The sequence below is a fragment of the Cadophora gregata genome, assembly GCF_030347475.1.
Source record: "Cadophora gregata isolate MNR1 chromosome Unknown scaffold_6, whole genome shotgun sequence".
In the NCBI taxonomy this organism is placed as follows: domain Eukaryota; kingdom Fungi; phylum Ascomycota; class Leotiomycetes; order Helotiales; family Ploettnerulaceae; genus Cadophora; species Cadophora gregata.
This window is the reverse complement of record NW_026695929.1, coordinates 1,064,244-1,092,196: the sequence shown is the minus strand read 5'-3', so window position 1 is coordinate 1,092,196 and position 27,953 is coordinate 1,064,244. Positions and strand designations below refer to the sequence as shown.

The following is a 27,953-nucleotide window of genomic DNA, read 5'->3' as shown; positions in this document are numbered from 1 at the left end:
CTGTTGACTTGGAACTCGCTTCACAGGAGAGAGCACGTGACGTTTGGGGAAACCAAGGTAAATTGGTACCGAGGTTTCTAGATTAATAGTATAGAGTCATTTTGAAGTGATCGGGTCGTCTTGTTGACAGGTAGAATACATTATGAGCATGATAGGACGCAAAGGTTGGGACTCGGAAGTCGGTGCGAGGAGAAGTCCAGCCCCACGAAGTCTTGACATCATGACTTGTTTGGAAAGTGAATGTATGTCAGCCTCGCCTGCGAAGTGCAGTATATCAGTTTTGACCATTCCCAAAAATCAACTGAATCGGAATCATATCCACAACACAACTAAATCACCCAGTAAGCCCACCAAAGTCTTTCAACATGGGCATCACCCATTCCACTGCGCGCATCGTCGCACCCGTCTCCTTCTTAATCGACTTCGCCGCCCAACAATACGGCATGCTCTCTACACCCAACATGAAAGACATCCATGACGCGAACCTCAGTTTCTGGTCACCCCAGCCATATTTCATAGCCGCATTCTTCTTTCCGCAGCAGTTGTTCCAGCTGGCTTGGTTGTATAGGCTATGGAAGCTAGATGGGAGTAAGAGTGCCAAGGAGAAGAAGGAGGTCGAGATCATGACGAGTTTCGTGCCGTATTATGTGGTCGGGAATTTGTGTATCGCTTGTGAGTTATTGACACCTTCGCTGCTGTTATATAGTCCGCTTGTGTTTGCTGCACATAACAATATGGTCATGTGAGACACATGAGGAATGGGAGGTACACATATATTTTAAAGAGTACATCGGGCTAATGCCTTCCTCCAGCCTGGATGATATTCTGGAACTCCTCGGCCCTAAAAACAGCCAACGTCTTCGTTCTAATCAACTCCATCACCCAACTGACCTACATCTTCACCCGTCTCCCACCCATGAACACACGCTCCACCTCGTCCGTCCTAACACACATCGTGTCTAAAACCTTCGCGGGAATCGGCGTTCTGGACATGCTCCATAACGGCTCCGTTGCGTATTTCGATCATCAGGGTCCAAACTTGGCGGTCAAGGTGATTACTGGTGTGGGATTTGCGGCGTTGGCGGGTGCGAGTGATTGGATTTTTGGAGGCTGTCTGGCGTATGATCTTGTTGCTCTGGCGGTAGGACAGAGAGGGATTGGGGAGACGGGTTGGAGTAACCTTTTGGGGATGTATGCTGTGGGCACGGCGGGGATTGTGGCAGCTAGGAATTTGGCGAGGTAGGTTGTTGCTTGCGTGTCTGGTTGGTTAGCTTGATTGTTGGCTTGTGATGTAGAGTGCGTGCTGATGATTGACAGGCCGCCATATATAAGTCAAGATGAGGGTGGATATGAGGAGGCTGCTACTGAGGACGATGCGTTGTGAAGCCCATTTAAAGTAGGGGTTTCTGAGTCGATGGAGTTAGAGTATGGAGACCACAAACTGTAGACAGAATCAAGGGATAAATTGTAATTTTCTACTTGGTCAGATCATGACCAGTGCATTTGAGCTCCAAATTAGCGAGCCTCTGCAGTCAACATTGGTGCAAGAGACATGCCTTTAGCGCAAAGGGAAAGAATAACAATATGTATGTGGCGGGACTATGCCAAAGCCAATTATATAAACGTACATATTACACAACGTATAGTATTTACAAAACCTATCAAGGCTGGAAAATCAGACAATACTTGTAAACCTCTTTCCAAATCCTCGAATTTTGAGCTGTGATGTGTGGACCACGCCATGCGGATGATATTCTCCTTCCGTTTTGCTTTTTGAGATAACCCCAGAAACTCCTGCCCGCAGTAAATGCTACAAAATAAAGCGAAGTTGTTTATTAAAACCAGGTAAGAAGAAAAAGAAGAAGAACAGAGAGTGCGCTCGGCTTGTCCTATCCATGCCCTGGAAATGCACTGGTGCCGTACTGTACACCTCTTCACTAGAGTCAAAATCTTCTGCTGTCAAACTGAAATACGATGCAAATGACCAACCGCCTAATCGTCCCTCTCCAACAACGGCCTTGAATCTCTCGACTCGGTCCTTGCGTGTCCATTCTCGACTGCAACTTCCCCCGTCACACCCACATCTCTATAAATAAAGAATTGCGCAAAGATGCCCATATCCAAGAAGAGCGTCCCCAAACTCCCCGCCAACCACGAAGCGTTGATCAAAATATACCTCCCATAAATCGCACCCGCTTCACCGTGCGCACAGCGTCCTCGGCGTCCCGTGCAGTGGGGCTCGTAGGCGAAAATGCTGAGTACGTAGGTAAGGTTTCCAATACAGGCAAAGAGGAAGAAGAGCATGGAGACGCCTTCGGTGCTCTTGCGTCTATAGTTGAGCAGCAGCTGTGGAACGCGAGAGCCGAGGTAGAGAACAGCGCAGAAGTACCCAAAGATCTGCCCCCAGAGGTTGAAGGATAGGGGTTCTGGGTGGGGATGCTTTGGAGAGCGGTGGTGCGGTTGCCCGCTTTGAGAGCCGTTGCTGATCCACCAGCCTAGAATACCCGCTGAGCAGACCATGAGAATGGAAAAGAGGTTGAAAAGAGTGGCTTGGAGGCGTGTAGTGGGTTTACTGATAAATGGGGGGTCTTGGGGGCGGGGAGCATCTAGTAGTGGGACGACTGGTGAGAGATGACTTGCTGATACGGTGCTGGAGCGGCGCTCTTGGTTGGCCAACATATCTGAGGGGGCGAGTAGACCCGTTCGCTCATTTGCCTCACCGAGAGAGCTTTGCTTTGGAGGGACGACCTCGTCTCTCCAGGTGAAGCCGCGGTAGTAGAAGCATTGCAACAGCAACACGATATCGGCAATCGTGTAATAAATGGCGAGAATCAACATGGTAGGTAGCACACCCTGGAGAATTGCGCCAAGGATGTTGAACACATCTCCAGCGAGCCATACAATGATGAACTGAAGAGACAAGCCATCGGCGGAGCTACGTCTGAAGTTCTCGACAATCTGAGGAGAGAAGACTACGATCCAGCAGGCGATTGATATTGAGCTGGTGATGTTATTAGCCTTTGATAGCTAGGTGTCAAGCGAGGGGAGGGCAATGCACTAACCCAAGGATACCACTAATGGCTGTAATAGACAGGTTGAGTGTCTCGGTTGGAGGAAACATATTTGCAGAATGTGTATGACTGAGCTTGACAGACAATAAACAGGTCCCTGAATATATCAAATACACAATGCCGCCGCAGTGTTATGCTCTGCAAGCGGGATATGTCTCCCTTGTTCAGCCGCACGTCAGACGGATTTCCTCTCAGCCGGGGACCCCGCAAAAATGTCAAAAATGGAATCAGGGCGAAAAAGCGACAAACACCACCAGACTTCCAAGCGACCCAAGTGTGATGCTGCAAGACAATGACCGGAAGGATCCTCCAGATGGTACAAAGGAAACAGCAGCCAGGCTCTCGATCCGGATGATGGCTGGGTGGTGAGGCAGAAAATTTGATGGCTGAGAATTTGAGCTGCAGCTGCTGCTTGGCCCGAGAAGGGCGAAAACTCGGCTGTGAGCACGTGACTGTGGCGAGAGACTATGCCTTCCTTGTCCCGAACGCCCCGTTCAGCTTTGACGACCTGGGATGCTTTGTTATGTTTTGTTTGGGAGGCTTTGTGCTACAAATATGCAAGTTCAGAAGTACATCTCCTCCGGTACGCGATTGAGTTTGAGGAGGCTCTGATCCCATTTTCTTTTTCGCGATCTTGTATGGTTGCAGACTTTATTATGGCACTGCTTGCGGAGAACAGAGAAGACCAAGGCGACATAACTTGTACCGTCGCTTGGTATATCTGGGAATTTCCCGATGCTTCCTCTTCAGGCTCCAGACGAGCTTCTGATTTTTCTCCTTGTAGTAATTTTATTTTCCAACTCAAAAGGCGGGTTTCTGGAAGTATTTTTAGGTTGACGAGGGTGCGGCACTGCAAGGTAGCAGCACTGTCAGACCTGAGACACCCCGCTTCCAAGTATATAAAGAACCAGCCTCAACTTGCGCCTCATGACGACGTTTGGAGAAAACAGAAAATTCTCTCACCAGCCACGCTCTGGCTTGCAGTCAAGATGGATGAAAACCAATCATTACATGCCTGAGCCGAATCTTTACTGCCTGTGTTCGCGGATGTGAAATGACGCTATGAAAGCTCCGGCCCTGTTCCTCCACCATTTCATGGCATGCCAGCTCACGATTATCACCAGTAGTATCACCAGCATCAAATGACCACCTGTAATAGGAACGTATGGTAAACCTGATGTTGACTCCCACGAATGGCCTAAAACAGGCAACTGAAGCCCACCTTCAAATTCAAAGACTCAGAGACCCTTGGTACGGGGACCACAAAGAGATCCTGTCCTGTATCCATTCCAGCCCAATATTCAAGGATCATCTCCACGACCGTATTCTGTTCGTTACCCACCTTGAATACGGGGCATGGCATGGCTGAACGTCGTCATTACTCACAGCGTCCGAGAGCAATATCCCCGAAAACCTTGATCATGCATGGGCATGCCATAGGAAACCTTGGATCCTGGTTCATGTTGGGTTTTGTGTATTGAAATTTAAATGGGTAGACTCGTCCAGGCGTGTGAGATTGCTGGGTTTGGTGTTCTAGACTTTGGTGGAGAGGCTGGTCGGATTCAGGTGTGGAACTGGCATATGTTTGCTGGCGTGGATGTCTGGTGTAATCACGTGTTGATGGGTATAGAACTAGAAGCGAAAGGCGAATGAATGTTAGCAAGTGCACGACGTTCCATGAAATAGTGATATGGAACGGTATTTTGGCTTGCCATGAGCAGGTAGTACTAGTACCATACATTCTGTTGACAGAAAATAATATGCGGCAACCGCAATGCATGTATCAAAAATTGGGAATTTGACGAAATCAATAATTACATGCTTGGTGGGTCGCATGGTCACACAACGAAGGATAAAAACGAATTTGAAAGTTAATTTGTTGTTGAAAGTCATCATTTGATTCAACGACGACAGAGGAATATAGTATTGCCTTCACTATACTTTCATCAAGATACGCCTTCAGGCGCTAAATGTCTCATTCCCCAACGCCAGTGCTTGTTACCCATCCCAATATATACAATCATTCCTCGTTACCGTCATTAATCCTCATCCTCAGTAGTCGTCCTGGTCTTTCCATCGACGCCGAGGATCGCATATGGTCTGTTCGTGTTCACCACATCCCACATCCAGGCTCATGATGACTGGTTACTATCCATGCTCGACACGCTGCCTGGTTGATCTAATCTTCCGTGTACATTGGTGCCCTCATTATTGCCGCTTCTCCTCCGTGCTGATCGCGAGGCGGCCTCCATCTGCTTCTTGGTGTGTTGATGCATCTCGCGAGTGTACGCTGAGAGCGTGAAGGATGGCTCCATAATGTATTCTTGGACGGGAGATGATGAGAAGTGTGATTGTGGTTGGGTGTATTGGGATGACATTGTGAAGTGAGGTATGTTGGTGTAGATATAGATGCGATGAGTTGCTACGAGTGTTGATATGAGTTTTGTGTATCTGTTTATTGTTGATGGGACAGATGAGATAGTTCAGACCCAGATGAATATGCGTGAAGATATGTGTTTGCCGATGTATTGATTGAAGGGTATGGGAGAGGTCCTCAGGACATATATATGAAAGCAAACAGTCCTGCTTGACAACAAGCTAAGAAGCAAGTGTGCCTAACTAAAGCACTACTATCAGGACCCCTACTCTACTTTCCAAAGGCACATGCATGCCTCCGCATGTCTCTTCCGCCAATGCTCGTTGGAATGCCCATATTGCTAGCGTCTCGATCCCAACATCCCTGATCAAGTCGTCATGATCACCCAATTAGCAGCTTATCCTGGATCAACAAAGTTCAGCGTTGGTGGGGACCAGACAAATGAGGAGGAGACCCTGCCGATCATGACAATGAAGCGGCGTCACAAGCGATGTCATTCGGTGGCGGGACCCCTGTTCCCGTGCAACAAATCAAAACAGCAGAATACTTGATAAATGGAGATTATCCGCCGCTAAAAACAACTTCTGTATATGGAAGAGGCTTAAAGGTATTCGGAAGCTTGACTTCCTGGTGGGAGACCGAAGGATTCATGATGTTGAGGCTGTCTTTTGCCGTTTCCTAGACGCCCACACTGATAGGGGACTTTTTAGCTCCGACAAGTTTATGATTCATGAGAAACTCAATCTTGCCCACGTGAGGCAGGACTACTGCACGCTCATGTACGATAACGTTTCTCCAAACTTCGGATGATAATCCTTGAGACAAAAGAAAGACCCTAAACTCTGAGGGCGTGACAATAGCAGTGAGACCGAGAAATACCAGAAGGCAAAGATCAGCAAGCCAGCCCCTATGATTCCCTCATGCTGGGGATATCAGCTCCAGGGACCACAGAATTCGTGATCGACACTGCCGGCGCTCGGACGGGGTGTGCAAATCCCCAGCGTTTGTTATCTATCTCCCGACCCCAGAAACGACAATAATGGATGCAGCTGATGCTGGGGCCGGAGACATTTACAGGCGTGTCTGATATCATACAACTGACGCAGTGGCACTTCTCATTCCTGTGCAGGCTCTCTCCACTATAGTAAGATACATGAGTCTGCTGTCGGTCGACTGCCTCTGAGGCGAGCCATGAACCTGGTTTTGAGGAGCTGCTCGTGCTCCGAGGATCGTGCTCCGAGGAGCCACAAATCGGCTGCAAGCCTGAAGCATATGGAACTGGGATAGGCAACGGCTCAAGAGGAGAGCCAACGAGCTTGAAAATACTGTAATAATGCGGTCAAACAGCGTGTGAGACTACTACAGTACAGTACTGTGAGGCAACACAAAGAAAGGGGGACGACCGTTACTGATGTATGCCAAGGGCTCTTCCCGCTAAATTTCATCATCAATTCCACTAAAAGAGCCTAGGGAAGCATCACCCAAGTCTCACCAAGTCAACAACACCAAAGCTTGCACGACAGAAGGCAGGCGGACCATTGGTGGCATTGACAACGACAACAACTACAACAACGCTTCTTGTGCTCAGAGAGGCGGGAAGTAATTGATAGAGCATGGAATGCGACTTGCTTCGTGAGATGAGGCTCCAGTGATCCTTCAAGCCCTCGCCGCCATGTTCATTGGTTTTCCATATCCAGCCCCAATTATCTGATGGCATTTTGATGTCGAAGCCATGTCATGGCGACGTCAAGGCTGCAGATTTGGCAGCGGGAAGCTATGAGATTGCACTCAGTCTCTCGGGAGGATGTTTTGCTCCGGATCGGGATGACTTCCTTTTCAAGCTTAGACGACCACATTTCTGACTGTTAATCAAGAGTTGTTATCTGCTTGGCTACCTTTGGCGTCTTATGAGATGATCTGTCCGTTTCTGTATCAGGCTGAAACGTTTATCCTCGATGATATCGTTGTGGAACCGGTGTCTCTAAAGGCACTGCTTTTGCGCGGATGGACGTCAATCCTCGCCCCTTTTTTGGTCTGGGCCCTTAAATATGGACCAGTAAAGATGATCTATATCTCAATTACATTGTTTACTCCACGTTTCGTGCATGGCAATAGATTTTAGATCGATTTTTATTTGCGTTCATATAGCGATTTCTGGTCTGTTTGCTCCTAGCGAATACCATAATTTTCTTGATTGATGCAATTTCCATCGCCTTGACTCTGTTTCGCGGCTGAAGATGTTGCATCATCCCTTTGAGCTGAGCACTTCCAGCTGCATCGACGATAGATCAGCAAAAGTGACAACATTCCAGCGTCATTGGACCCAGAGTAGCCCACAAAACGAGTCTATCAACAATCAACTCAACCCCCTCTGCACACAACAAATCGAGGCAACAGATCGAATGCGACCATGAATTACTCGACCTACATCGCGTTGGCCATTTACAACAATCGAAACACTGTTCTACCTCCCGTTTCCCCGGCCTATTGGCCTTCAGCCTGGTAATTGAGGTGAGGTGGCGAGTATGAGGTCACCCATACTGCAGGCGCTAGCGAGGCTGGTCTGCAAGGCTGACTGACTGACGTCTGAGGGCTAGGCTTTTCAGTGGATGGATGAAACTCTGGGTATGTATTGTTTGGAATGAATCGTGTTCTCTCATCATTTGGACACATTGTTGGAAGATTCACGAGCATTGTTGACGCAATGTTGGAGCGAGCTGACGATTGAGCAATGATGTTACTCGCTTAGCATTCTTCCTTTATTCATGGGCAACAAACCGTTCAACAACCTTTGCGCAACATTATCAGTCAGAAATTCCAAAGGGACATAGTTTGCATTCCATCCTACGACCCTCCAACGGTAATTGGAGCAGTGCCGGATCCGTGCACCATACAACCATGCCTATAACCAGGAGTTACTGTAATGAATGTTTGGACCTCTTAATGGTTCCTCTTACTAAAACGAATGCTCCTACAGCTAGAAAGGGAGACAACATAGTGCATAACAGAGAAGTTAAAGGCATATTTACATGACCAGAGTTGCAAGAAGTCTTGCATCCCAACGAGAAGCTTATGGGCGCGAAGCAGAATGTGGTCAAGCTGTCAAAATCTCAGAGCTAATCTCCCTTTCAACGAAAAAACTTATCTCTTTCTAATGCCTAGCCTTTCAAAGCAGAAAAAAAGTGTTTACAAGTATAGCCAGCTCTCGCTCTCAACGTCGACGTTTGGAACAGTCATCTTGTCCATCAGCGACGTCACATTTCACAATGTATATCAACCTCAGCGACTTTCCCCAACCGCGAGACACATGCATGAAGTTTTAGTATCAAAGCTCGCTTCCTCATCCCCGACCTCTCCGACACCATCCACCCCATTCATCTATCGTCACCTTACCACTAACACATCTGATCTAGTTTCGTGGTAGTCCACGTCGCCGACTCCAACAACCAAGTCTCGTCCGCCTGTTTCATCCCCTCAGCTTACGACCACCTCTTTCAGCGACTCCCCAACCAAGACGAGCAAGACAATGAAAAGAGTGTCAGCACGAGCCAATGAGACAAGATGACAAGGCTGCGGGATGGATGTTCTTGACTATAGGGCCAGAACATGTAGGTGATGTTTTGACGCAGATAGCTGAAATGAGGGACATGAACAGTGGTGAAGGACTAGAGTGTAGGTAGATGAATGTGAGAGAGGCCATTGCGAGGGAGTTATGGATACTATTGGAGGAGCTCATCGGCGAGACAGGGCAAGGGGGTCGCAGATGTTTTTGGATGGTAGGTGAGACTGGTTTTGGGTTTGGGTTTGGGTTTGGGTTTGGGTTTGGGTTTGGGCTTGGGGTAGGGGCTGATATTGCCGGAAAGAATAATGTGTTGGAACTGATGTTTTAAGACAAGGCAGAGCTCTTTGTTGTCACGGCTAAGCTTAACAGTTACTGATTTGCACTTCCTATGATTGTCTTTAATACTTAATCTCAAGTTATTGACATCCTCTCAAAGGCTCACATCGGTAACCGTTTTCAAGGTTTTCGATCGCCAGATTTGACTTTTCAGCTCAACAGTAAAACCTATTCTTCATTTGCTGTCAGAATACCAGCAAAACTTACTTCGAATCCTTCATCGCCAACCAAACCTGCATTGCTCCTTCTACCGACTGAACCGTCCCAAAAAACACCGTCAAAGCAAGCACCATTGCAGCTACCCAGAACGTATACCACTGGACGCGCCGTCTCCTATCTCTCCACCACTGCTTAATATTTCTTGGTTCTGCTTCATCGAAAACTTGCTTCAGGATTACCAGCCGGTCATGCCAGTACTGGAAGTTGTCGATCTGTCGCTCCTCGACTTTCAACTGCCCACATTCTCGAGCAAGTGGATCGAGTGGTAGTTTGCGACGCTTTTGGAGTTTAGCTTCGTCTGACGAGAACCATCTTTCGATGTCCTTGTCGTGCTCCGGCAGAAGGAGGGCAAGTGTTCGTAAGGTTTCGTCCACTAGTGGTGAAGGAAGAATTGATCTGCGGCAAGTTTAGCTTAACTTCATATGTTTATATTTTTGGCAACTTACTGATCTTGTTGGAGTTTCAGAAATGTCGCATAGTGGAATATCTCTACCGCTTTATCGTCGTCTCTCATCCTCAGGTGATCGGCGAGGTTACTTGTCCATCTGACTTCTACTCCCGCAATACGCTCTAAATTCCTTGCGTTGAATATTCTTTCTAGTTTCACAGGTTCTTTCATACTATTCTGCACTGGAAATTCTCGTTTGACTAGGTCATGTACGCTGCCATCTTTCCAGTTCAACTTCGTTCCTCCAGACAACGTAACGGATCGATTGGCGATTGAGAACCCGCCAGTAGGTACCATTAGCACGAGACGCAGTGCTAGATCAACTGTGTCTTCTATTATTTCGTCTGCTTCGTCTGCTTCGTTATCGGTAATTCTTTGTCGGAGATGTTCTTCTACCGAGCTCCTTCCCCCATCTTTTTGTTGAGCCTTTGCAAGCAAATCAATAATATCTAGGTGTGATGAGACGAGGCTGTTAGACCGAGAGCTCTCCAAAGCCCTTTCATAGTACGAAAAAAAGCTATCGCTGAAGGCAAGAAGCTCAGAAATGGTAACGGAGTCGACTTTGCAATTCCCAATACCTGCTAGAACTTGTCTTTTTGTTTTCGTTGAGAGGGGAAAGTCAAGCGAGTCCATTTTATCAAAGCACAAGGTAAAGTATGTTATTCCAAGGAGTATAGTACTGCAGTACTTGCCTTGAGACGAAGGACTGCATCGCACTCTTTGTATGGTCTGAACTCGGTGTGGGTTTTCGGCTAGGCCTCTCATGCAGGCCAGGACAGGCGCATGCAGTGACACGCTCAGCCCCAGAGAGCGCATACTGGGATTGGTCCTTCCTACCAGAGCCCCAAGAGACCACACAAAGTGCAGTGGTGGCTCTGATTATTGAACAGCCTCTCTTGCATGGCATGGCGGACGATAATTCCCTTCTCCTCTTTCACCAGCTACAGCCTCCTCTTACGCATCACCACCATTCAATCCTCATTATGATGCTGAGACGGGCTCTGACGGGCACCATAAACTGAACTGAACTGGTCGATAGCCTTAACAACCTCCAGGGCAAACTGTTCAACTTCATGCTGTCATCACGCGCAAGCACAGTGTTGTCGGTCGCACCTCAGCGCGTGGTTACTATTCCAGTCATGCCTCAAATTCCACAATGTAGATGGAGGCAGCCAGAGCTATCTGTCGGCTCCCAATGTGCATCTCTTGACATCCTCGGACGCTACAAATGCTGGCTGGTGAAGGACAAAAGCCCTGCCCATGTGGTTTGGAAGGCGGTCTCGAAGCCGATTATCAGCCTTCTGGACGATCAATTCGAGCACTTGGATGCTGGAGATTCTGACCTCACATTTGAAATGTTTATGGTGGGACGAAAGCCAACTAGCACTGTGCCCACAATCATCTTCAGTTGCGAAAGTAAAACCTGCCGACAGAAGGCAATGGCGTTGGTGCAGAAAAAGTCCATTTTGGCCGCTTATCCAGGTGGCTACATGGCAGAATACTCTAGGCTCCCCAAACCTCTTGCCCAGGGAGAAGATGCCGAATTGTTGTTCTTACCAGCGGGTGTCTATCTGAATGGACCACTTCGGATTTGCGGCACACCCGTCTTGGTATCATTCGGCCCGAAAAAGTCCCCAAGAAAGGCCACAATCGGAGGCATCATTTGCATCGACGAGACCCTCTACGGGGTCACTGCTGGCCATGCTTTCACCCAACACAAAGCAAGTAGTTCTAGCGATGTGTCTGACGATGAGTTCTCATTTTTCGGAGGCGGTGATCCTTTCGAAAGCTCCGAGGACGAAGACGAGTCGGTAGAATTGACCAGTCAAGGTATTTTTCCCTCGGATATAACTGTTTCAAGCTAAATCTTGCATAGCCAGCATGTCTTCTGGATCTAGTCAGTCTCCCAGCACAAATGACTTCGACTTTGGTGGACGTAGACGGAAGTCACTCACATCCAGCTTGAGCTCGGGATCAACACAAACTTCAGCAGCAGCAAGAGGCTTGATAACGCAAAAAGGTTCTTCATTAATGCCTTTCAATATGTATGTCGATTAATTTCGAATAGATCCTGTGTTAGAAAGTATTCCAGAACGATACGGAACGCTCTTCGCTTTCTCAGACCCTGACGAGAGGTTGGACTGGGCTCTGGTCAAAGTGGAGAACCCAGCACTTCTTCGGTTTCCTCGACCAGACGAATATATGGCAAACAATATGAGATGTGGCAACAATCTGATATACCCAAACTCGATTGCACACGGATCATTGGATGCTGATGTTGTGGTGTGCACAGGATCTAGTGGGGTTGTGCAAGGAAGGCTTTCAGGAGTCACTGCATACAAGAGAGCTGCCAGACAGAGAGGATTTCAACAATTATCGACAATGGTTCTCAGCATGGGCACTTTCAGTAAGTTTCAAGAAAGCCCACAAATTGCATAGTAACTGATAGTTGTAGATGACGGAGATTGCGGGTCTTGGGTCTGCGATCTTAGGACTGGAGCTGTCTACGGCCATATTATATCGGGGCATACTGGCACTGGATCTGCTTACCTTGTTCAATCCGAGCATATTTTCCAGGACATGGAGACAACTCTCGAGAAGTCTGTCCAATTGCTCACAAGAAGTCTGGCAGCACGCAACGCCGCACTGGCTCTTTGGGGACACATTGATACTGATAAGCTTCTGACGGCCGGATCTGAAGCCCAGCAGGTAATGAATTCCTCCTTGCCAATACCAGGCCATTCGATACCTGAGCCTGTGCACGCTGAACCTATGGAAGTGGTGGGGAAGCCGGATCCGAATCGAGGGAGATCTTTGAAAGCCAGACCCGCATACGTTGAGGATGTTGACGAAGAAGGAAATGTGATTTCATCTATGAGGAAAATCGCGTCCTATTATGAGGCTTCTAAACCGAATGATCTCCTCTTGAGGACGCGATCAAAGCGGGAAGACATCATCAGCGACTCCGGGTATTCCTCTGGAAAGCTTACCACTTCCAGAGCCCAATCATCCGCAGATCAATCAATGAACCCTACAGTGAGCCTAATTCCAGCTCGAGCACCTGGAAGATCGGTCAAACGAGACAGGAAGGAACATTTCAAGAAAGATACCAAAGTCAAGCAGCGGAAGTCTTCGCGGCCAGGAGCGCAAAAGACTCAGAAGGGCGAGAGGCCATTATCGTCGACACAGTATTCCACCATTGATGTAAACAGTTCTGACACAAGCGGTCGTCATATTCCAAGCAACTTTGGAAGTGTGCCACCACGCCCAATAGGTAACGTTCAGCCACCGTCAATTCAGACGAGTCACCTTAGGACCAGAGATACTCTACCACTGATATCCCAATCGATACCTTTACGTACTCGAGCCAGTCCCACCGTGGCGAGTCGCCCAGTGAGCTACTATGGTACAGGGCCTAGTGGGTATCCCTCAGGACTTCCACTTGGGACAGCACCCACGTATCCTCCCATGCAAGCTTTTCCAGTCCCACACACTTACCCAGCTCCTTTCTCGTATTCATATCAAACTCCAGGCTATTATCCAGATCAGTACCAACAACTGACGCAGACCCCGATAACACATACAGCTGGAGCTCAATTCCATGACCCATTCTCACCACAGTCAAGATTATTGAGCACACGATTTGGACCAGCGCCAACCTCAAGGGATCAAAGATCTTTGCACAATGTCATCGATGATGAGTATATTTCTGCGAATGAAGTCACCGATTTACAAAACATGCATATCCCTCCACGGGCGAATTCTGCTATTGGAACCAGGAATTTCGGAATTCCGACTCCCCCGCTAAGAAGGACAGGAAGTCAAGCCGAAATAGGAGATCGTCGACCCATGGCTCCGCCACCACCGCCGCCACCGCCGAGTGGTCGACAATGGGGGCAATATGACAATTCGTATACACAACGTCCTCAAGCCAATAGACGTTCAGTCTCGTATAACATTGATGGACCCTCAGGATTACGTATAGAGCCGGCTGCATCAAGCGGTACAAGACACAGACAACAAAGCTACCATGGTGGTCAAATGACAGCGGATGTTGAAAGCTATGATGAGAAGATACGTAAAGCAGCTACATACCAGCAAGATATGACAGGAGCACCATTGGCGGCGCTCACAATCGATTCTATGAAAAGACGCCGTGTGCATCAAGTTCCAGGTAGTCAAGACACTCGAAGTACAAAGAGCAGTGCCGACACTCAGAGTACAAGAAGTAGCCAAAACACAAGAAGTCGGCGTTCAAGCACTAGCAGTGCGAGCAGTGTGACGTCTAGAGAGGAGAGTGGCTATTACAAGTCAGCTTCCACTCGCACGCGAAAAGACAAGGAACAAGACGAGGATGTCACTATCAAGATTTCTAGAGGGGCGCGCGTCACGGTTGGTGGGACACAGATTGATTGCAATGATGGAGGAGAGATTGTGATTAACAGACTCCGCTCTGTGCTAAACGAAGATCGGGCGGAGGATCGCATGAATTATGACTTTCCAAGAACCGAAAGTCTGAGGAGGAGATTCGATCGTTCAACCTCAGCGAATGAGGATGGGAAGTCCAATCTATCGATGCGCTCAAGTAATTCAGATGAAACAGTAAAAGGTAAAGGGAAAGGAAAAGGAACGTTTGATCCGACGGCGAGCCAGACCACCAATTTCTCATCGAAGGACGATAATCAAGGAACGGATTTGATCTTTAAGAAGAATGAAAGGGAGAGCAAACGCGGGATTGAAATGGCTGTTGCTGAAGCCGCTGCCAGAGAACTTGATGAAAGGACCAAAAAAGGATCAAAACTCACGGGCAAGCGATGTGCAATGTGTTCTAGTGGTGGGCAGGATGTTTGGGTCATTTCTGGCAGGGCTTGTCCTGTTTGTGGAACGCTATGTTGATATTCGATTCCAAAGCCACTGAGGAAGGGGGCGCCAGTTAATCAAGAACTAAGGCAGCAAACAACGACTAGGAGGAGTGTGTTGAAACGAACTCACGAATTTGCCTTGCCTGAGCCAAAAAGCAAGCTTCCGAAGTACTCGTATGGACATGAGCCACAATAGGCCCGAGCAAAATTCAACTCTAGAATTTCGCGAGTTCGCTAAACTTTAGGGGACGATCCGGTGCCTCTGATTTGTGCGCCTGACAAGTCTTGTGTGCAGACTCAATTGCGCCGTATGCGGGCCTCTCATCTGATAGTGGGGAAGATACACCCCGCATTTCCAAGACCCTAGACCATGTGTACTTTGTCTTCATCATGGAGATCCCCAGACTCGTTGATTACCAAGATCTCAAGTCGCTATTTGGGAATTCAGGGCATGCCAAGCCCGAGGACAATTGGTATAAAAGCCCGATGTTTGCCATCAACATTTCAGATCAAGACCTTTCTTGTCTCCCCAGCTTTCGAGGAATTTATCACCTACCTTCGCAATGCGTTTCTCATTCTTGGCTTCTATCGTTTTGTCCCTTGTAGGCCTTGCTCCAGCAGCTCCTGTTGCAGAAGCTGCTGCCTCAGAATATGCTGGGTATCTTATCTCGACGTTCTCAGACGCAAACCCGGCTGTACAGTTCCACCTGTCAGTCGGGAACAATCCGGGCGAATATGAGTTTTCCAATGGTGGTGAAGCAGTGCTGAATTCAACTGTTGGAACCAAGGGTGTTCGAGATATCTTCCTTACGCACAATCCTGATCGCACGGAGTGGTTCGTCATTGCTACTGGTGAGAAAGATTGCTGAGTTCCTCTGGGTTTCTGAATATATGGCTGACATTGTGGGTTGTCAGATCTCGATATCAGAGTTTCGGGCTTCTCCTGGGATACAGTGACCAGAAACGGAAGTCGCGGACTTGTGGTATGGAGATCTTCGAATCTGGTGGACTGGTCCCAACCAGCACTCGTCACGTAAGTTTCCTCATGGAATCTTCAGCCATCTTCTCAAGCTCTTCAAATTGACGTCTTGTATAGTGTCGAAGCTCCCGAGGCCGGAATGGCATGGGCTCCCTCCGTAGTTTATGATTCCGCTACATCACAGTATTTCGTCTTCTGGGCCTCTCGTCTCTACTCTTCCTCTGACACCTCTCACACCGGTACCGCTTCCTTTGATCGAATTCGCTTCGCGACTACAGAAGATTTCACTACCTTCTCCGCACCCCAGGACTACATCGCAATCCCAGGTACGCCTGTCATCGACCAGGAGTTCCAATACCTCGGTACGCCCGGGCACTATGCGCGCTTCATCAAGAATGAGACTGTGAACCAGGTATATCAGGAGCTCACCACGGGGGGACTTTTTGGGAATTGGGAGAGGGTGGAGGGATATGTATCGAGTTCGTCACCGTCGGAGGGACCCGCGGCCTTTGAAGATAACCTGGAGAAGGGGAAGTATTATTTGTTGTTGGACAACTATCAAGAGTACGTTCCGTTTCAGACAGCCAACATTGAGCAAGCGGGAAGCTGGGTGGCTGCTGGGTTTGCAGGCTTCCCAAGAGGATTAAAGCATGGCTCAATTACGCCGCTGTTACAGAGCGAGATGGATGCTTTTAGGGCGAGGTACCCGGCTTGAGTGCGATGGTATTGGGAGGAGATGCAGAGGCCGTGGGAAGAGGGAGATGAGCAGCATCACTAGTTATTCAAGCTTCGAGGCATAGATAATGGAACCTGGATGGAAAGGGAACAAACCGAACGAAGTGGAGGAGAGGCATATCCCGTGACTGGATTCACCCCGCCCCCTTTTCAAGCTGGGCGGGGACGGGACCTCGAGGGGCTCGGCTACTAGGGTGAAAACAGCCGCTTGGCGCCAAGGACAACATCCTTCCTGACTCAAATATATCTTCACTTCACTTCTCACTTCCCTTCCCTGCACCTCCATCCAGACTGCCTGCATGCATGCATGCTGTGCCCGCAACGCTACTATACTGTACAGTATTACAGTACAGTATAGTTTTGAATCACATGCCGACTGGGTATTTTCCAAGTTTCCTGCTGCGTGTCCAGTTCTGGCGCCACGTCTAACCCAATGAATGTCCAGCCATTGCAGCACGGTTTCTGGTTTCAGCTATGGATGGATATCTGTTGCTGCCACCGAGCCGGTGCGACACAACGACAGGACCAGCGTCGAGCTTGGCGCGCAATTGCATGCAAGCGCCTGCCGTGACCCTTGCAATTCGCTGCACGGCCAGCGTCACCGCCCAGGGCAGGAAACCAACCCCGCCTCGCCTCGCACCGGCCCATCATGCGATAAGCTTCAGCTTCCTTCCTTCCCCTCTATTAGCTCGGCCTGCTCTGAAGAGAAAATCCTCAGCTTCTTTTCACCTTCATACCTCATCCTCATCCTCACTCCTCAAACTCGAGACCTCTCTGCCACTTCTCAGACTAGACTCTGAGCTGGAACTCACTTTGGACTATCTACTTTCAAAGCTGTGGCTGCAACACAAGAGCGATCGATCGAGAGCATCGTGCTGTGACCTATCATGTCGGCAAACACCTCCATCTTCCTCGCTTTCAGCGTGGTTCTCCTCTTCATAGCTACGCCCGCCGCAGCCTTTGGAGCTGGAGATATCGTTGATCTTGCAAAGGTGAGAAGAACTCCTAGAATCAATCGATTCTCTGTTCCAAAGAGACCGCCTCCACGGCAGTGGCCCCCGGAGGGCCAGCGGAGCGTCAAACACTTAGATACACTTAATTGAGTATCTGGGGGTTGAAGACGCTCCGCTGGTCCTCAGGGGCCACTACCGTCGAGGCGGTAGTCCATAACTTATCCCATGATCATCAAGCTAATAAGTGACACAGATCAACGCAGTCAATTATCGCCATGGCGATATTGAGAACACACTCCTAGAGCTTATCATGGTCGCTGGCGGCAATCAGAAGTTCGAGAAGCTAGATGTGAAGCGCGTCTACTTTGGCAACTGGCTGCGTGATTACTCTCAAGCTATTGACGTAGGCGGATTGAAACAGCTTCCTGCTGAGACTATCCGTGTATTGCTTTGGTGTCTCTCTTTCCTGACTTTTGGCTATGCCACGGGCGAGTTCGAGGTTACCGCTGAGAGACTTGGCTGCTATCGTCCTGAGGAGCATATTGATAACCCGAAGGTACGTGATAACCCATGGAGACAGACGATCAGACATTAGGGCAGGGCTAATTTGATCTGCAGGACTACGCTGATAACGAAGATGCGAGACAATATGATCAGCGTCTTCGTGGACCGGTCAACGAGCAGCAGGAACTTGCTATTGACCCTGAAACTGGACTGAAAGTTTACATAGCTTCTGAGAATGCTGGCTGCACTACTTCAGCTGGCTTGGTTCGTAGTCTTTTCGAGAAGAGTATTGAGTTGGGACGAAAGTACCACCGCGATAATGACAAGAAGGATCTATACGAGGCACTACGTCTCTTGGGAACTGGCCTGCACTGTTTGGAAGGTACGAGTTATCTTTAAAAGCTCAAACTCAAAGCTAATAATTGTCAGATTTCTCTGCTCACTCTAATTACACCGAACTTGCTCTCCGCGAGCTCGGCGTCGATGCCTTCCCCCACGTCGGAAAGAGCACCGAGATGGATGTCAAGGGCAAGAAGATCTTCCCACTCGTCACCGGGACCTTTGGAATGACCGATTTTCTCCACTCTGTCGTCGGTGAGATGGGAGACAAGGTTGCACAATCCGAGATTGAAGGCTTAGATTCCCAGCTCAACAAGGCCAGCCAAGACGATGAGCAAAATGACCAGACTTCGGTCCTGAAGAGCATTCTTGACAGGGTCCCTTGGGATATGCTCGAGAGCGATAACAAGCCTGACCCAAGCAAGGCTGATGAGCTCAAGCAAGCTGCTGCTGCTAAGAAGGAGGAGACTGCGCAACATCCTCTTGACCCAAATGCTTCCCTGGGCGGTGTCAACATTGAGGAAGCCAAGGCTCAGGCTCAGCAGACCTTGAAAGACATGTACCCAATTCTGGAATTCCACGACCAAGTCATGAAGGGCGTTACGGAAGTCATCTCCAAGGTCCCTGGCCTTGATGAACTTCTCGAGAACATGACCGGAGCTCTTCAGATCTTCGTTTTCTCCCTCCTAGCTCCATATGTCACACCAATCATTGCTCAAGCCCGAGTCGAGCTCAAGTCTACCTCCGAGGGTGTCTTGAAGACCAGTGAGAAGGGACAATACGAAGTCTTCGAGAACGACAAGAGCACTGACCCCACCCACTCCATGCTCTCCAAGGATCACTTCTCCAATGTTCTCAACACCATCGCTGGACAAATTGCCTGTGCTACAGTCAAGTTCGTCGTGCCCCGTATCGTTGACTCCTGGAGTGACGAAGGCAAGGATGTTCGTCAGACCATTGATGATATCCTCCAAGTCTTCCACCACCCCGCTCTCCGTGACGAGAACCGTGAGGGTCAGAAGGCTATGTTTGAGACTGTCAAGAAGTGGTGGGAGGATAAGGATGAGTCTGATAAGCAGCACTTCAAGGAGATTTTAAGCTTCGATGGTGTCAAGGCTGGAAACAACCACGAGGGAGAGAGCGAGGAGGGCGGACACTCCCACGGTGCCCCCAAGAAAAGAAAGGAGGAAGATAGTTTCGTGCCTTCTGCTCAGGATGGTGCTTCAGCTCTGTCTTCTCTGGCAGGTGGTCTTTCCGGCTTGGTTCTTGAGAAGACCGGTCTGGACAAAAAGCTTGGCGTTGATGCTGATGCTCTACGTCAAAGTGGCAGAAACAACAACCAAACCGAACAATCGTCCTACGGTCGCAACGAACAGAGCTCATATGGCCAATCTGGACAGAGCGAGCAGCAATCTTCGTATGGCCGTAATGAGCAGTCAAGCTATGGCCAGAGCGAGCAGCAATCCTCTTATGGTCGCAACGAGCAAAGCTCATACGGTCGTGGTGATAATAATGAATCTTCTTATGGAAGCGGTGGTAACACGTACGGCTCATCAGGACGTTCTGGTCGAGAAGAGCAGGAGACTAGTTCCTACCAAACCGAGAACAGATACGGATCCTCTGGCCGCTCTGGCCGAAATGACAACGACGAATCTTCGTACGGCAGAAGCGAGAACACATATGGCTCCTCTGGCCGCTCTGGTCGAGATGACAACGAGGAGTCATCACACAGTCGCAGAGAAGACACCTATGGCTCGTCCGGCCGTTCAGGACGTGGTGATACCGAAGAGACGTCATATGACAGCGGAAACACCAACACCTACGGCTCATCAGGCCGTTCAGGACGAGGCGACAACGAAGAGTCATCGTACGGCGGCAGAGAAAACACATACGGTTCTTCAGGCCGAGACCAGGAATCCAGCTACCAGTCTGAGAATACCTATGGACAATCTGGACGTTCTGGACGAGGTGGCAATGAGACCGAGGAGAGTTCGTATGGTCGAAGTGAGAATACGTATGGATCTTCTAGACGTGATGATAATGAGAGTTCGGGATATGGTGGTGGTCGTCGTGGGGACAATGAGGAGAGCGAGTATGGACAGCAGCGTGAGGAAGGCACTGGTGGGTATGGAGGACGTCGTCGTGGCGAGTATGAGGAGAACTCTGGCTATTAAGTGAAGGATAGGCAGGGGTGGGAGGTGGTTGGTGATTGGGGCACAAGTGTTGAGAATGTTGAGATACCTAGACAAAGCGTGGAGCTGGACGGCTTGGAGTTGTCTTTGATTTGGCTGATGTTTATTTGAGGGATTTGAGACACCTTGGGGGCTGTATGGGGTGGGCTGGCGATTTGCGAGTGGAGTTGGTGAGACAACGTAGCGTGAAAAGTCGAGAGCTATTCCAAAGGATTATCTTTTCAATATCTTTCTAAGGTCATGCAGTCTTTGAAATCATCCTGAATTGCTACTGTACCCAACAGGTTCCGCTTGCTTCCTTAGTCTCTAGGCTAAGCGTCATTCAACCGTGCTATATTTTCATTCATAAATGAAGAAGGGAATGCGGCAAGCAACTATGATCCAATTCTTTCTTTTCCCAATTCCAAACTCCATCGCCGTCTAAAATTGACAAAAATTGCAAATAGCCACTGAAACCGTCGCAAATTTGATCCGAAAATCAATCTCAAACCAAGTCAGATCTTGCGATCCTTGTTCCTTCTTTTGGTATATGAAACGCAACAGCAGATCCGTGGAAAGACTTGGGAAAAACCTATCCTAGCCAATGAAAAAAGGTGAACGACAGTACAACACGAGAACGGAATCAAAAGGGTAGCCCAAAAATGCTCAATATCAGAGAAGTCTCGACTGATCGACTAATCAACTCCTGATCTCGCAACATTCCTTCTCGGGGGCTCATACATCATCAGCCACAACCCCTCCACGAATACATACTGATCTTCAACTACCACAAGCCTGAAGACCAGAATTTATTGCTGCAGTTTCCACTCCCAAACCTCGAAATTGCTGCCCTTCAATAAAAGTCATGGCTCATACTTCACATCATAAACCACTGTCTTGATCACCGCATTCTTCTTCCCAAAACTACCTCCAAGGACTCTCCTCTCGCCTATAATCGCACCCACACCAGAACTGCTCACGTCGCCACTATCAATGCCATCATTTCCTGTCAACCCGCTTCCACTCTCTTCTAACGAGACATTTCGCCGCGATGAGACTCGGCTCAAGGGGATGGATGGTTGGGATGTCGACAAGGACATTTTGCGGCTACGGCAGTGTGTGAAAGAGGGTGGCTGGAAGAGTGTTGGTAGGAGTTTTGTGAATAAGGGTTGAAGAGCAAAGAGGGAGGAGAAGATAATCGCGCTGTTGAGTTCGATTTCGCTGGGCCATGTTAGCTGAGTGAATTTGGCATCACATGGACGACTTGAAGACTCGACATCGGAGAGTGTGTGGGGAAAGGTTACTAACCACCAGCGTGCTATCGTACATTAGCGATGCTCTCCTGATATTGTGGGGAGAGGAAAGGAGAACGAACCGACGTAGACTTTGAACCTCGTAAAATTTTCGCTGTGCATGTACGGAACCATGAGGGCCAGACGAACAATACTGACGACACATGAACTACTTCAATCAGCTCTCTTCTCGATTAAGGGGTAGACCGGAAACTCACAAACATCCAACGGCAGCCACAAATCCTAAACACCACCTGAACTTGATCCCCACACTCCTCCCAAACAAACCACTCTTTAAACTCACAAAGAATCCCAGCCCCAGAACTGCGCAACTGCTCAAAGTATTACACACGGCATACACCAACCAATAAGCGGCTTTATTTACACACTTCGCATCATCAACCCTGATATCCCACGCTGCGTTCATCGGTGAGCAACCGAAGATGGCAATGAAAATTGAGATCAGACTGTATAATGTAACGAAAGCCATGAGACAGAAAACAGATATTTGGAAAGCTGAAGATGTAATCGGATTGTTACAGGAATGTAAGAGTGTGAGTAGAATGGAAACTTTGGTGAACAGGAGAGCGAAGTGGTATATGGCTTGGGATGCGAGGTCCAGTTTGAGGAAACTGATGGCGTTCGTAGTGTATACATTCCAGATATCGACGCCGTAGCCGTATTGGATTTCTTTGTGGCTGTTATTGAGATGTTTTGGTCTGAGTTGAGAAGGAAAGGCTACGAACCGAGGATTCCCAAGGCACAAAATACCCAAGAGAGTAACTAGATATCCGATCAGCAACAGGCATCATGTGTGACTTGAACACTATTTAGCACTAACGTACCAGTCCGGTCCCGAGGAACACTACGTTTATTTGTCAGCTGGAGTATCAAACGCTCAATAGATACTCAAAACTCACAATCATCCCACTGCAAGGACTTGACAATTCTCCCTCTGGTGTATATCCTTGCAACCACAAATACCGTCGAGACAACACTCAACGATAAGCTGACCTCTAAAACAGAACAGGCCATGGTTGGTGGATCGACAAAGTTCCCGAGAGCACCTGCAGGTGGATCAGCAGCTGGGACGCGAGAATAGTCGATGGACGAGAGCATTCTTTTGGGGATGAGCATATTTGTTTTGAAGAATGAACGGAGGACCGTCAAAATACGGTACTGGCTTGCGAGGAAAAGAGGATAGATTCAAGCTTTATCTGGTTTGATTCTGGATGCAACCCGTTTCAAATCGCCCAAGTGAAGAGCACCACTAGTACTCATACACGACCATCCCACATCCGAACCCGAAAGCATCCCGTCCGTATGCTTGAAGTTGACCGAACACACATGTCGGAACCAAACGGTCGGGTATCAACTATCGAGTTCGGAGCACACCCCGGTTCGCAAAAAATGCCCAAAAGGGAAATAATGGCTCAGATCAAGTCTTGAAGGACGTTACTCCTTTCGCTCTGTCTCGTACGACGGGAGATGAGGGGAGAGGCGTCGTATAAGCGTGGCCGAATCGTGGGTGTGGCAGACTCCAGATCTTGGAGACAAGGTTGATTATCCCCTGCAGCCAACATGGCACCATCCGTGCAGCCAATGCGTTCAGGTCCCTATATGAACAGGGCTTTGTGGCAATATGAGTCCTATCGATTTCAATTATCTGCAGGGTCGGCAAGTGGATGTTGCATAACCCCCACGATCTTGAGCTGAAGCGGCAGAGCAATATATACCACCTCATAATCTCCGTGGGACTGGCAAATTTATATTGAGATGAACTCAGTGGATGTGAGTGCTATCCTGGGTGAGCAATAGTAGAATGGGCAAGTCGGCAGGTGATGCCATGTCTGACGGACGTTGATTGTGATATGGTTCCTAGAAAATTCGACGAATTGGCGAATAAAGTGAAACAGCAATACTGATGAAACGGCGACAGCGGAAAGAGTGATATTTGAAAACGTGGGAGAGAGCAGGGACTGCCAAAAGGAAACGCGCGTCTGCCGTATGTTGCGCTTGCTTTTCGGTTTTCACCAGCTTCCGCCCATTGGACGACCAGCCAAAACCAACCAACGATCTGAACAGTATCTTGGGCAGACTTTATGAAAGTGGTAAGTCTCCGGCTGGGGTAACCTTACTGATTCCCAAAATCCGGTCGGTCAGGCCACTGAAGTCCAACAACGGTGAGTTGGGGCTTGGCTGCTACTCCTCTCAATGGATATCGTCGTTTAAAAGCAACAACGACCAACGACCGTGGTGGTCCAGACCACAAGATCGGTTCTCGGCACAATCGGTCGACTGATGTGATTCAGTGCGCTTATCGTCACATCCCCATCACATCTCCAGGATTCATTCCACGAAGCCAAGGCAAAAAGAGGAGAAAGTTAAGCGAGGATTGGCAGGGGCATTTGTTGGTATTGGGAAAATCGATAGGCTATGAGCAATGCACACGGCACAGTCACCATTTCGGGAGTGGGGATCCCTCCCGACTGAGACATCTTTGACACTTTCTCATTTGTTGGTTGGAAGGGAGCCTGTTTGGATTCGGCAATGCATGAACTCCCAGGAGTCTGGTTGAGTGGAAATTAGCTGCTGCCAAGAGGGATATGACAGGCTCGGCAAGCGTTTGTTGCCAATAATGAAGTGGCTTGGGGTTTTGTGTTACAATAGTTCCCCACAGAGTACTCAGTGGGTGGGCTGAGCCGATGTTGCACGAGAGTTCGAATCGGTCATGCCACGCAAGGAAAGGTTCGCGTTCACAACGGCAAACTTACCTGGGAATAAATAGACTGGTTCTAAAAGCTTGCACGTCATTGATCGTTTTTTGTGAATTAAGAATAACTGAATTTACACGTTGGTAGCTAATCTTACCGTATAAAGAGTGTGGGAGAGCCTGGAAAACTCTCGATTCAGTATAACAGCACGCTCACGACGTAATTTTCGACCCGAATCGCATATTTTCCATGAGATGATTGAATCCACGAAACGAAGCGAGATATGTGATACTGGGGTTCGCACTTCCAATTGGATCTACCTTCTGACTGACTGGTGGTCATACAAAGCGTAGCTTCCCGTCGTCAGCTCCCAAAATCTCCTGATCGGCAGAACATTCTAGCAATACCAGCTGGAACATTGAGCTGATATTCGTTTCAGATCATGGACCTGAATCCTGTTGATGATATTGCATGTCACACTATATTTCGTGCATTTTAACGCGAATTGATTGTACCAAAATGTGACATGGGTCAGGTCGGGGCATCAAAAGTCCTGTAAAATTACTATGACTTGTCTAACTTGTAGGTTTGTAGGCAATTATCAAGAAAAGTCTACCTTGTTCAAGGGCTAAGAATTCAAACATTTCAACAGCTTGAAGAACAAACCTGTTGATCAAATGTTATTCATCGAGCATCTATCCGAAGCTATCACCAAGCAGAACTCGATAGTCACCGCTCTCACACGCAGCATACAGAATATGTCTCTCCACTTAATGAAGTAATCATTGGTAGAAAAGCTTGGAGGTTGGTTTACTAAATTCATAGTGACCGCCTGATAAGCTTTTTGAGTACTCTGGGAATATGACTTTTTGTCCACTGGAAAACTAGTTGAAGTAACACAATGGAAGTGTCGATTCATTGAGATGAGGGAGTGCCATTAGGCAAGAAATTACAACTTTTTTGCTATAGAATTTAGCCTGAAATGATCACCGATCGGAGGTTGCACTGTTTTAACCTTTCGAGTTATCAGGCAGGCAGGCATTGTTTACTTACTGTCTCGCTTACGCCTTCCTAACCTTACCAAGAGTTCGAGGTAGTCACACAAAAACGGCCTTCGATCTATCAAACTACGATCGATCATGAACATAGATCGAACTCCATTCCCCATCAGCGACTTAATTCCTCGTGCTGTAAAAGCCGCAAGTGCCGTCTTCAAGAAGGTATTTCTTGACGACGTTGGGCTTCACTGACAGGCTACAGATCCGACACACGATCGGCACTCAAACTCCAGAGGAAGTCGCTATGGGGGCGGAAAACCGGGAACGTCGTAAACGGTGTCAGAGATGGATTGAATCGGGTGGCTATGTTACAGGTTATGTCGGTGGAGCTTCCCGGACACTGTCAATGTCAGTGAACAATTCGAAGTTATGGAAGCCGATTGAGGATGAAGGACAGACTTCCAACGTACCTAGATTTTCTGGTGACATTCAAACACTAGAAGGTCGAGTATCAAAAGAATCAAGAATCAAGATCCACTATGCTTGGATGGTCAGAGTCGGTCACGTGTCGTCGGATCAATCTCGGGGGGATACTCGGAGGAATTATGTACTTCGGTCGGAGTACAGTGTATTTGACCGGTTACTGATCACCAAAGTCCTGAAAATGATTCAGTACATCCAATTGGCAAGGTTGGGCAAAATCTCAGCCCGTTGTTTACTATTCCCGGTACAAAACTCACTTCGGGGATAAGGGAGCTGCTGAGAAATCCCCGAACTCGGGATGGAGTATCGACCCCACCATTGCATTGCATTACATAGCCAGTGCTATGGATGGTAACTTCTCCCTTCACCCCTCTTCCCCAGTTCAGAGGAGGCAATCTGAGTATCTTCTCTCTACCAATAGCTTGCAGGCCTTCTAATCCTCAAGCCTAACACACCAGTCAATTCCACAATCATCCACGCAATGCCCTCTTACCCCCAACCCAACCTCCCCGACCCCGCGCACCACGACGTGGACTCTATGCTGAGCAGGAAATTCGGGCGCGAAGTCGCCAACTACTTCTCTGGCAGCCCCCTAAACCGAGTCTCCTTCCTACGAGCAAACCACGAGTTCATCACTAAAGCGCTCGTCCACCCCAGCACATCCTTCCTGCTATTCAACGACCTAGCGCCCTTGGCTAAAGACCCTACACAGCTGGCATATGTAGCACACAAGGATGTTAAGCCATTGATCGGGGAGAATCCGTTTGAGAAGTCAGAGGAAGACATGATTAAGGAGTATAATTCTGCTATAACATTACCGTTGGTGCTGTTTTTGGGATTGGATGAGAAGAAGAAGGACGGTTTCGAGCATGGAATATACAAAGGGAGACCATTCTTTGCAGTGGATGTCACGCCGAGGGGAACGGTAGAGAAGGAAGCCAATGGAGTCATTGAGGCTGCGAAGGCGACTGGATCGACATTTATTGAGGGTCGTATGCATATGACGCTGAACGCTCCGGAAGGTAAGCAGCATTGGGCATATTTGATTATACAGCCAACTGACAGAACCCTAGCTGCCATCTACGCCCAAGCACGAGCTCTCCTGGACTGGAATGCCAGGAACCCCTTCTGTGGAGGCTGTGGCCAGCCAACATTATCCGTCAATGCAGGCACGAAACGGGTCTGCCCACCAACAGACTATTCATCCCTCCCCAACGCCCAAGGAGGAGCGACCACCACCCTAGAAACTCCGCGCGAGCGCCTCGCTTGTGTAACTAGAACAGGAATATCCAACCTTTCTTTTCCACGGACAGATCCCACTGTGATCATGGCTGTGGTTAGCCATGATGCGAAGCGCGTGCTTCTGGGTCGCCAGAAGCGATGGCCACCACATTGGTATAGCACACTCGCCGGCTTTTGCGAACCCGCCGAATCAGTCGAAGAAGCCGTACGGCGTGAAGTATGGGAAGAAGCTGGTGTATATCTCGGCCGGGTCGTTATTCATTCCACACAGCCGTGGCCGTACCCCGCGAACCTGATGATAGGAGCCATTGGACAAGCGTTACCAGATGGCGAGAAGATTCATTTGGAGCATGATCCAGAATTGGAAGATGCGAAGTGGGTTGAGATGGATGAGATTAGACAGGCGTTGAAGGTTGGTACCAGTGGACTTGGGGAGCCAGCTGGGGAGGGCTATGTGGAAGGGGGACTGAGACTTCCTCCACGGACCGCGATTGCGAATCAACTGTTGCAGGCTGTGGTAGGTGGGTTCTTGGGAGAGTCACCGAAAATCTAAGTTTCGTAGACATATGGAAAATTAGATGGAGAATATGGGATATGTATGTAACTATCTAGATGTAGAAACGACATGATATAAAACCGGGTGAGTGTGCAACTAAGTTCTGTACATG

General features: G+C 48.6%; 8 protein-coding genes across 9 annotated transcripts; 5 read left to right on the top strand and 3 right to left on the bottom strand.

Annotated features, from left to right (window-relative positions):
* The first annotated feature begins 273 nt into the window (after positions 1-273).
* Positions 274-2,146, top strand: ONS95_012208 (uncharacterized protein). Of its 2 annotated transcripts, none has more exons than XM_058505825.1 (3): positions 274-672; positions 813-1,239; positions 1,318-2,146. In XM_058505825.1, the coding sequence occupies exons 1-3, from the start codon at positions 366-368 to the stop codon at positions 1,382-1,384; spliced, it is 801 nt and encodes a 266-aa protein (XP_058358348.1). In that variant the 5' UTR covers positions 274-365; the 3' UTR covers positions 1,385-2,146. The 2 variants fall into 2 exon arrangements, with proteins under 2 accessions (XP_058358348.1, XP_058358349.1); XM_058505826.1 differs by having other exon boundaries at positions 813-1,262.
* On the bottom strand, positions 1,993-3,121 carry ONS95_012207 (uncharacterized protein; the record flags this gene model as incomplete). The annotated part of the gene is made up of 2 exons (XM_058505824.1): positions 1,993-3,001; positions 3,063-3,121. 2 exons carry the CDS (start codon positions 3,119-3,121, stop codon positions 1,993-1,995), a joined length of 1,068 nt encoding a protein of 355 aa, XP_058358347.1.
* Positions 3,122-9,389: 6,268 nt separating this feature from the next.
* On the bottom strand, positions 9,390-11,544 carry ONS95_012206 (uncharacterized protein). The gene is made up of 3 exons (XM_058505823.1): positions 11,357-11,544; positions 10,012-11,292; positions 9,390-9,961 (listed from the first exon to the last, which is right to left on the bottom strand). The coding sequence occupies exons 2-3, from the start codon at positions 10,827-10,829 to the stop codon at positions 9,550-9,552; spliced, it is 1,230 nt and encodes a 409-aa protein (XP_058358346.1). The 5' UTR covers positions 10,830-11,292; positions 11,357-11,544; the 3' UTR covers positions 9,390-9,549.
* On the top strand, positions 11,153-14,909 carry ONS95_012205 (uncharacterized protein; the record flags this gene model as incomplete). The annotated part of the gene is made up of 4 exons (XM_058505822.1): positions 11,153-11,843; positions 11,890-12,033; positions 12,082-12,420; positions 12,469-14,909. 4 exons carry the CDS (start codon positions 11,153-11,155, stop codon positions 14,907-14,909), a joined length of 3,615 nt encoding a protein of 1,204 aa, XP_058358345.1.
* A 529-nt stretch (positions 14,910-15,438) lies between these two features.
* Positions 15,439-16,569, top strand: ONS95_012204 (uncharacterized protein; the record flags this gene model as incomplete). Its single annotated transcript, XM_058505821.1, has 3 exons — positions 15,439-15,727; positions 15,791-15,908; positions 15,972-16,569. 3 exons carry the CDS (start codon positions 15,439-15,441, stop codon positions 16,567-16,569), a joined length of 1,005 nt encoding a protein of 334 aa, XP_058358344.1.
* Positions 16,570-17,698: 1,129 nt separating this feature from the next.
* ONS95_012203 (uncharacterized protein) lies at positions 17,699-20,791 on the top strand. The gene is made up of 3 exons (XM_058505820.1): positions 17,699-18,098; positions 18,161-18,428; positions 18,476-20,791. The coding sequence occupies exons 1-3, from the start codon at positions 17,853-17,855 to the stop codon at positions 20,557-20,559; spliced, it is 2,598 nt and encodes an 865-aa protein (XP_058358343.1). The 5' UTR covers positions 17,699-17,852; the 3' UTR covers positions 20,560-20,791.
* Positions 20,792-21,419: 628 nt separating this feature from the next.
* Positions 21,420-22,985, bottom strand: ONS95_012202 (uncharacterized protein; the record flags this gene model as incomplete). Its single annotated transcript, XM_058505819.1, has 7 exons — positions 21,420-21,777; positions 21,865-21,874; positions 21,932-22,017; positions 22,067-22,538; positions 22,595-22,631; positions 22,694-22,713; positions 22,769-22,985. 7 exons carry the CDS (start codon positions 22,983-22,985, stop codon positions 21,420-21,422), a joined length of 1,200 nt encoding a protein of 399 aa, XP_058358342.1.
* Positions 22,986-25,061: 2,076 nt separating this feature from the next.
* Positions 25,062-27,936, top strand: NPY1 (NADH pyrophosphatase). Its single transcript, XM_058505818.1, has 3 exons — positions 25,062-25,097; positions 25,157-27,065; positions 27,117-27,936. Exons 2-3 carry the CDS (start codon positions 26,525-26,527, stop codon positions 27,836-27,838), a joined length of 1,263 nt encoding a protein of 420 aa, XP_058358341.1. The 5' UTR covers positions 25,062-25,097; positions 25,157-26,524; the 3' UTR covers positions 27,839-27,936.
* Positions 27,937-27,953: the final 17 nt, after the last annotated feature.

Coding starts and splice junctions, on each gene's coding strand:
- ONS95_012208 (XM_058505825.1), top strand. CDS start 366: ATGGGCATCACCCATTCCACTGCGCGCATCGTCGCACCCGTCTCCTTC. Junction 673..812: donor CGGGAATTTGTGTATCGCTT/GTGAGTTATTGA, acceptor GCCTTCCTCCAG/CCTGGATGATATTCTGGAAC. Junction 1,240..1,317: donor GCAGCTAGGAATTTGGCGAG/GTAGGTTGTTGC, acceptor GATGATTGACAG/GCCGCCATATATAAGTCAAG.
- ONS95_012206 (XM_058505823.1), bottom strand. CDS start 10,829: ATGCGCTCTCTGGGGCTGAGCGTGTCACTGCATGCGCCTGTCCTGGCC. Junction 9,962..10,011: donor CTGAAACTCCAACAAGATCA/GTAAGTTGCCAA, acceptor AACTTGCCGCAG/ATCAATTCTTCCTTCACCAC.
- ONS95_012203 (XM_058505820.1), top strand. CDS start 17,853: ATGGTCGCTGGCGGCAATCAGAAGTTCGAGAAGCTAGATGTGAAGCGC. Junction 18,099..18,160: donor AGCATATTGATAACCCGAAG/GTACGTGATAAC, acceptor TTTGATCTGCAG/GACTACGCTGATAACGAAGA. Junction 18,429..18,475: donor TGGCCTGCACTGTTTGGAAG/GTACGAGTTATC, acceptor AATAATTGTCAG/ATTTCTCTGCTCACTCTAAT.
- NPY1 (XM_058505818.1), top strand. CDS start 26,525: ATGCCCTCTTACCCCCAACCCAACCTCCCCGACCCCGCGCACCACGAC. Junction 27,066..27,116: donor GACGCTGAACGCTCCGGAAG/GTAAGCAGCATT, acceptor ACAGAACCCTAG/CTGCCATCTACGCCCAAGCA.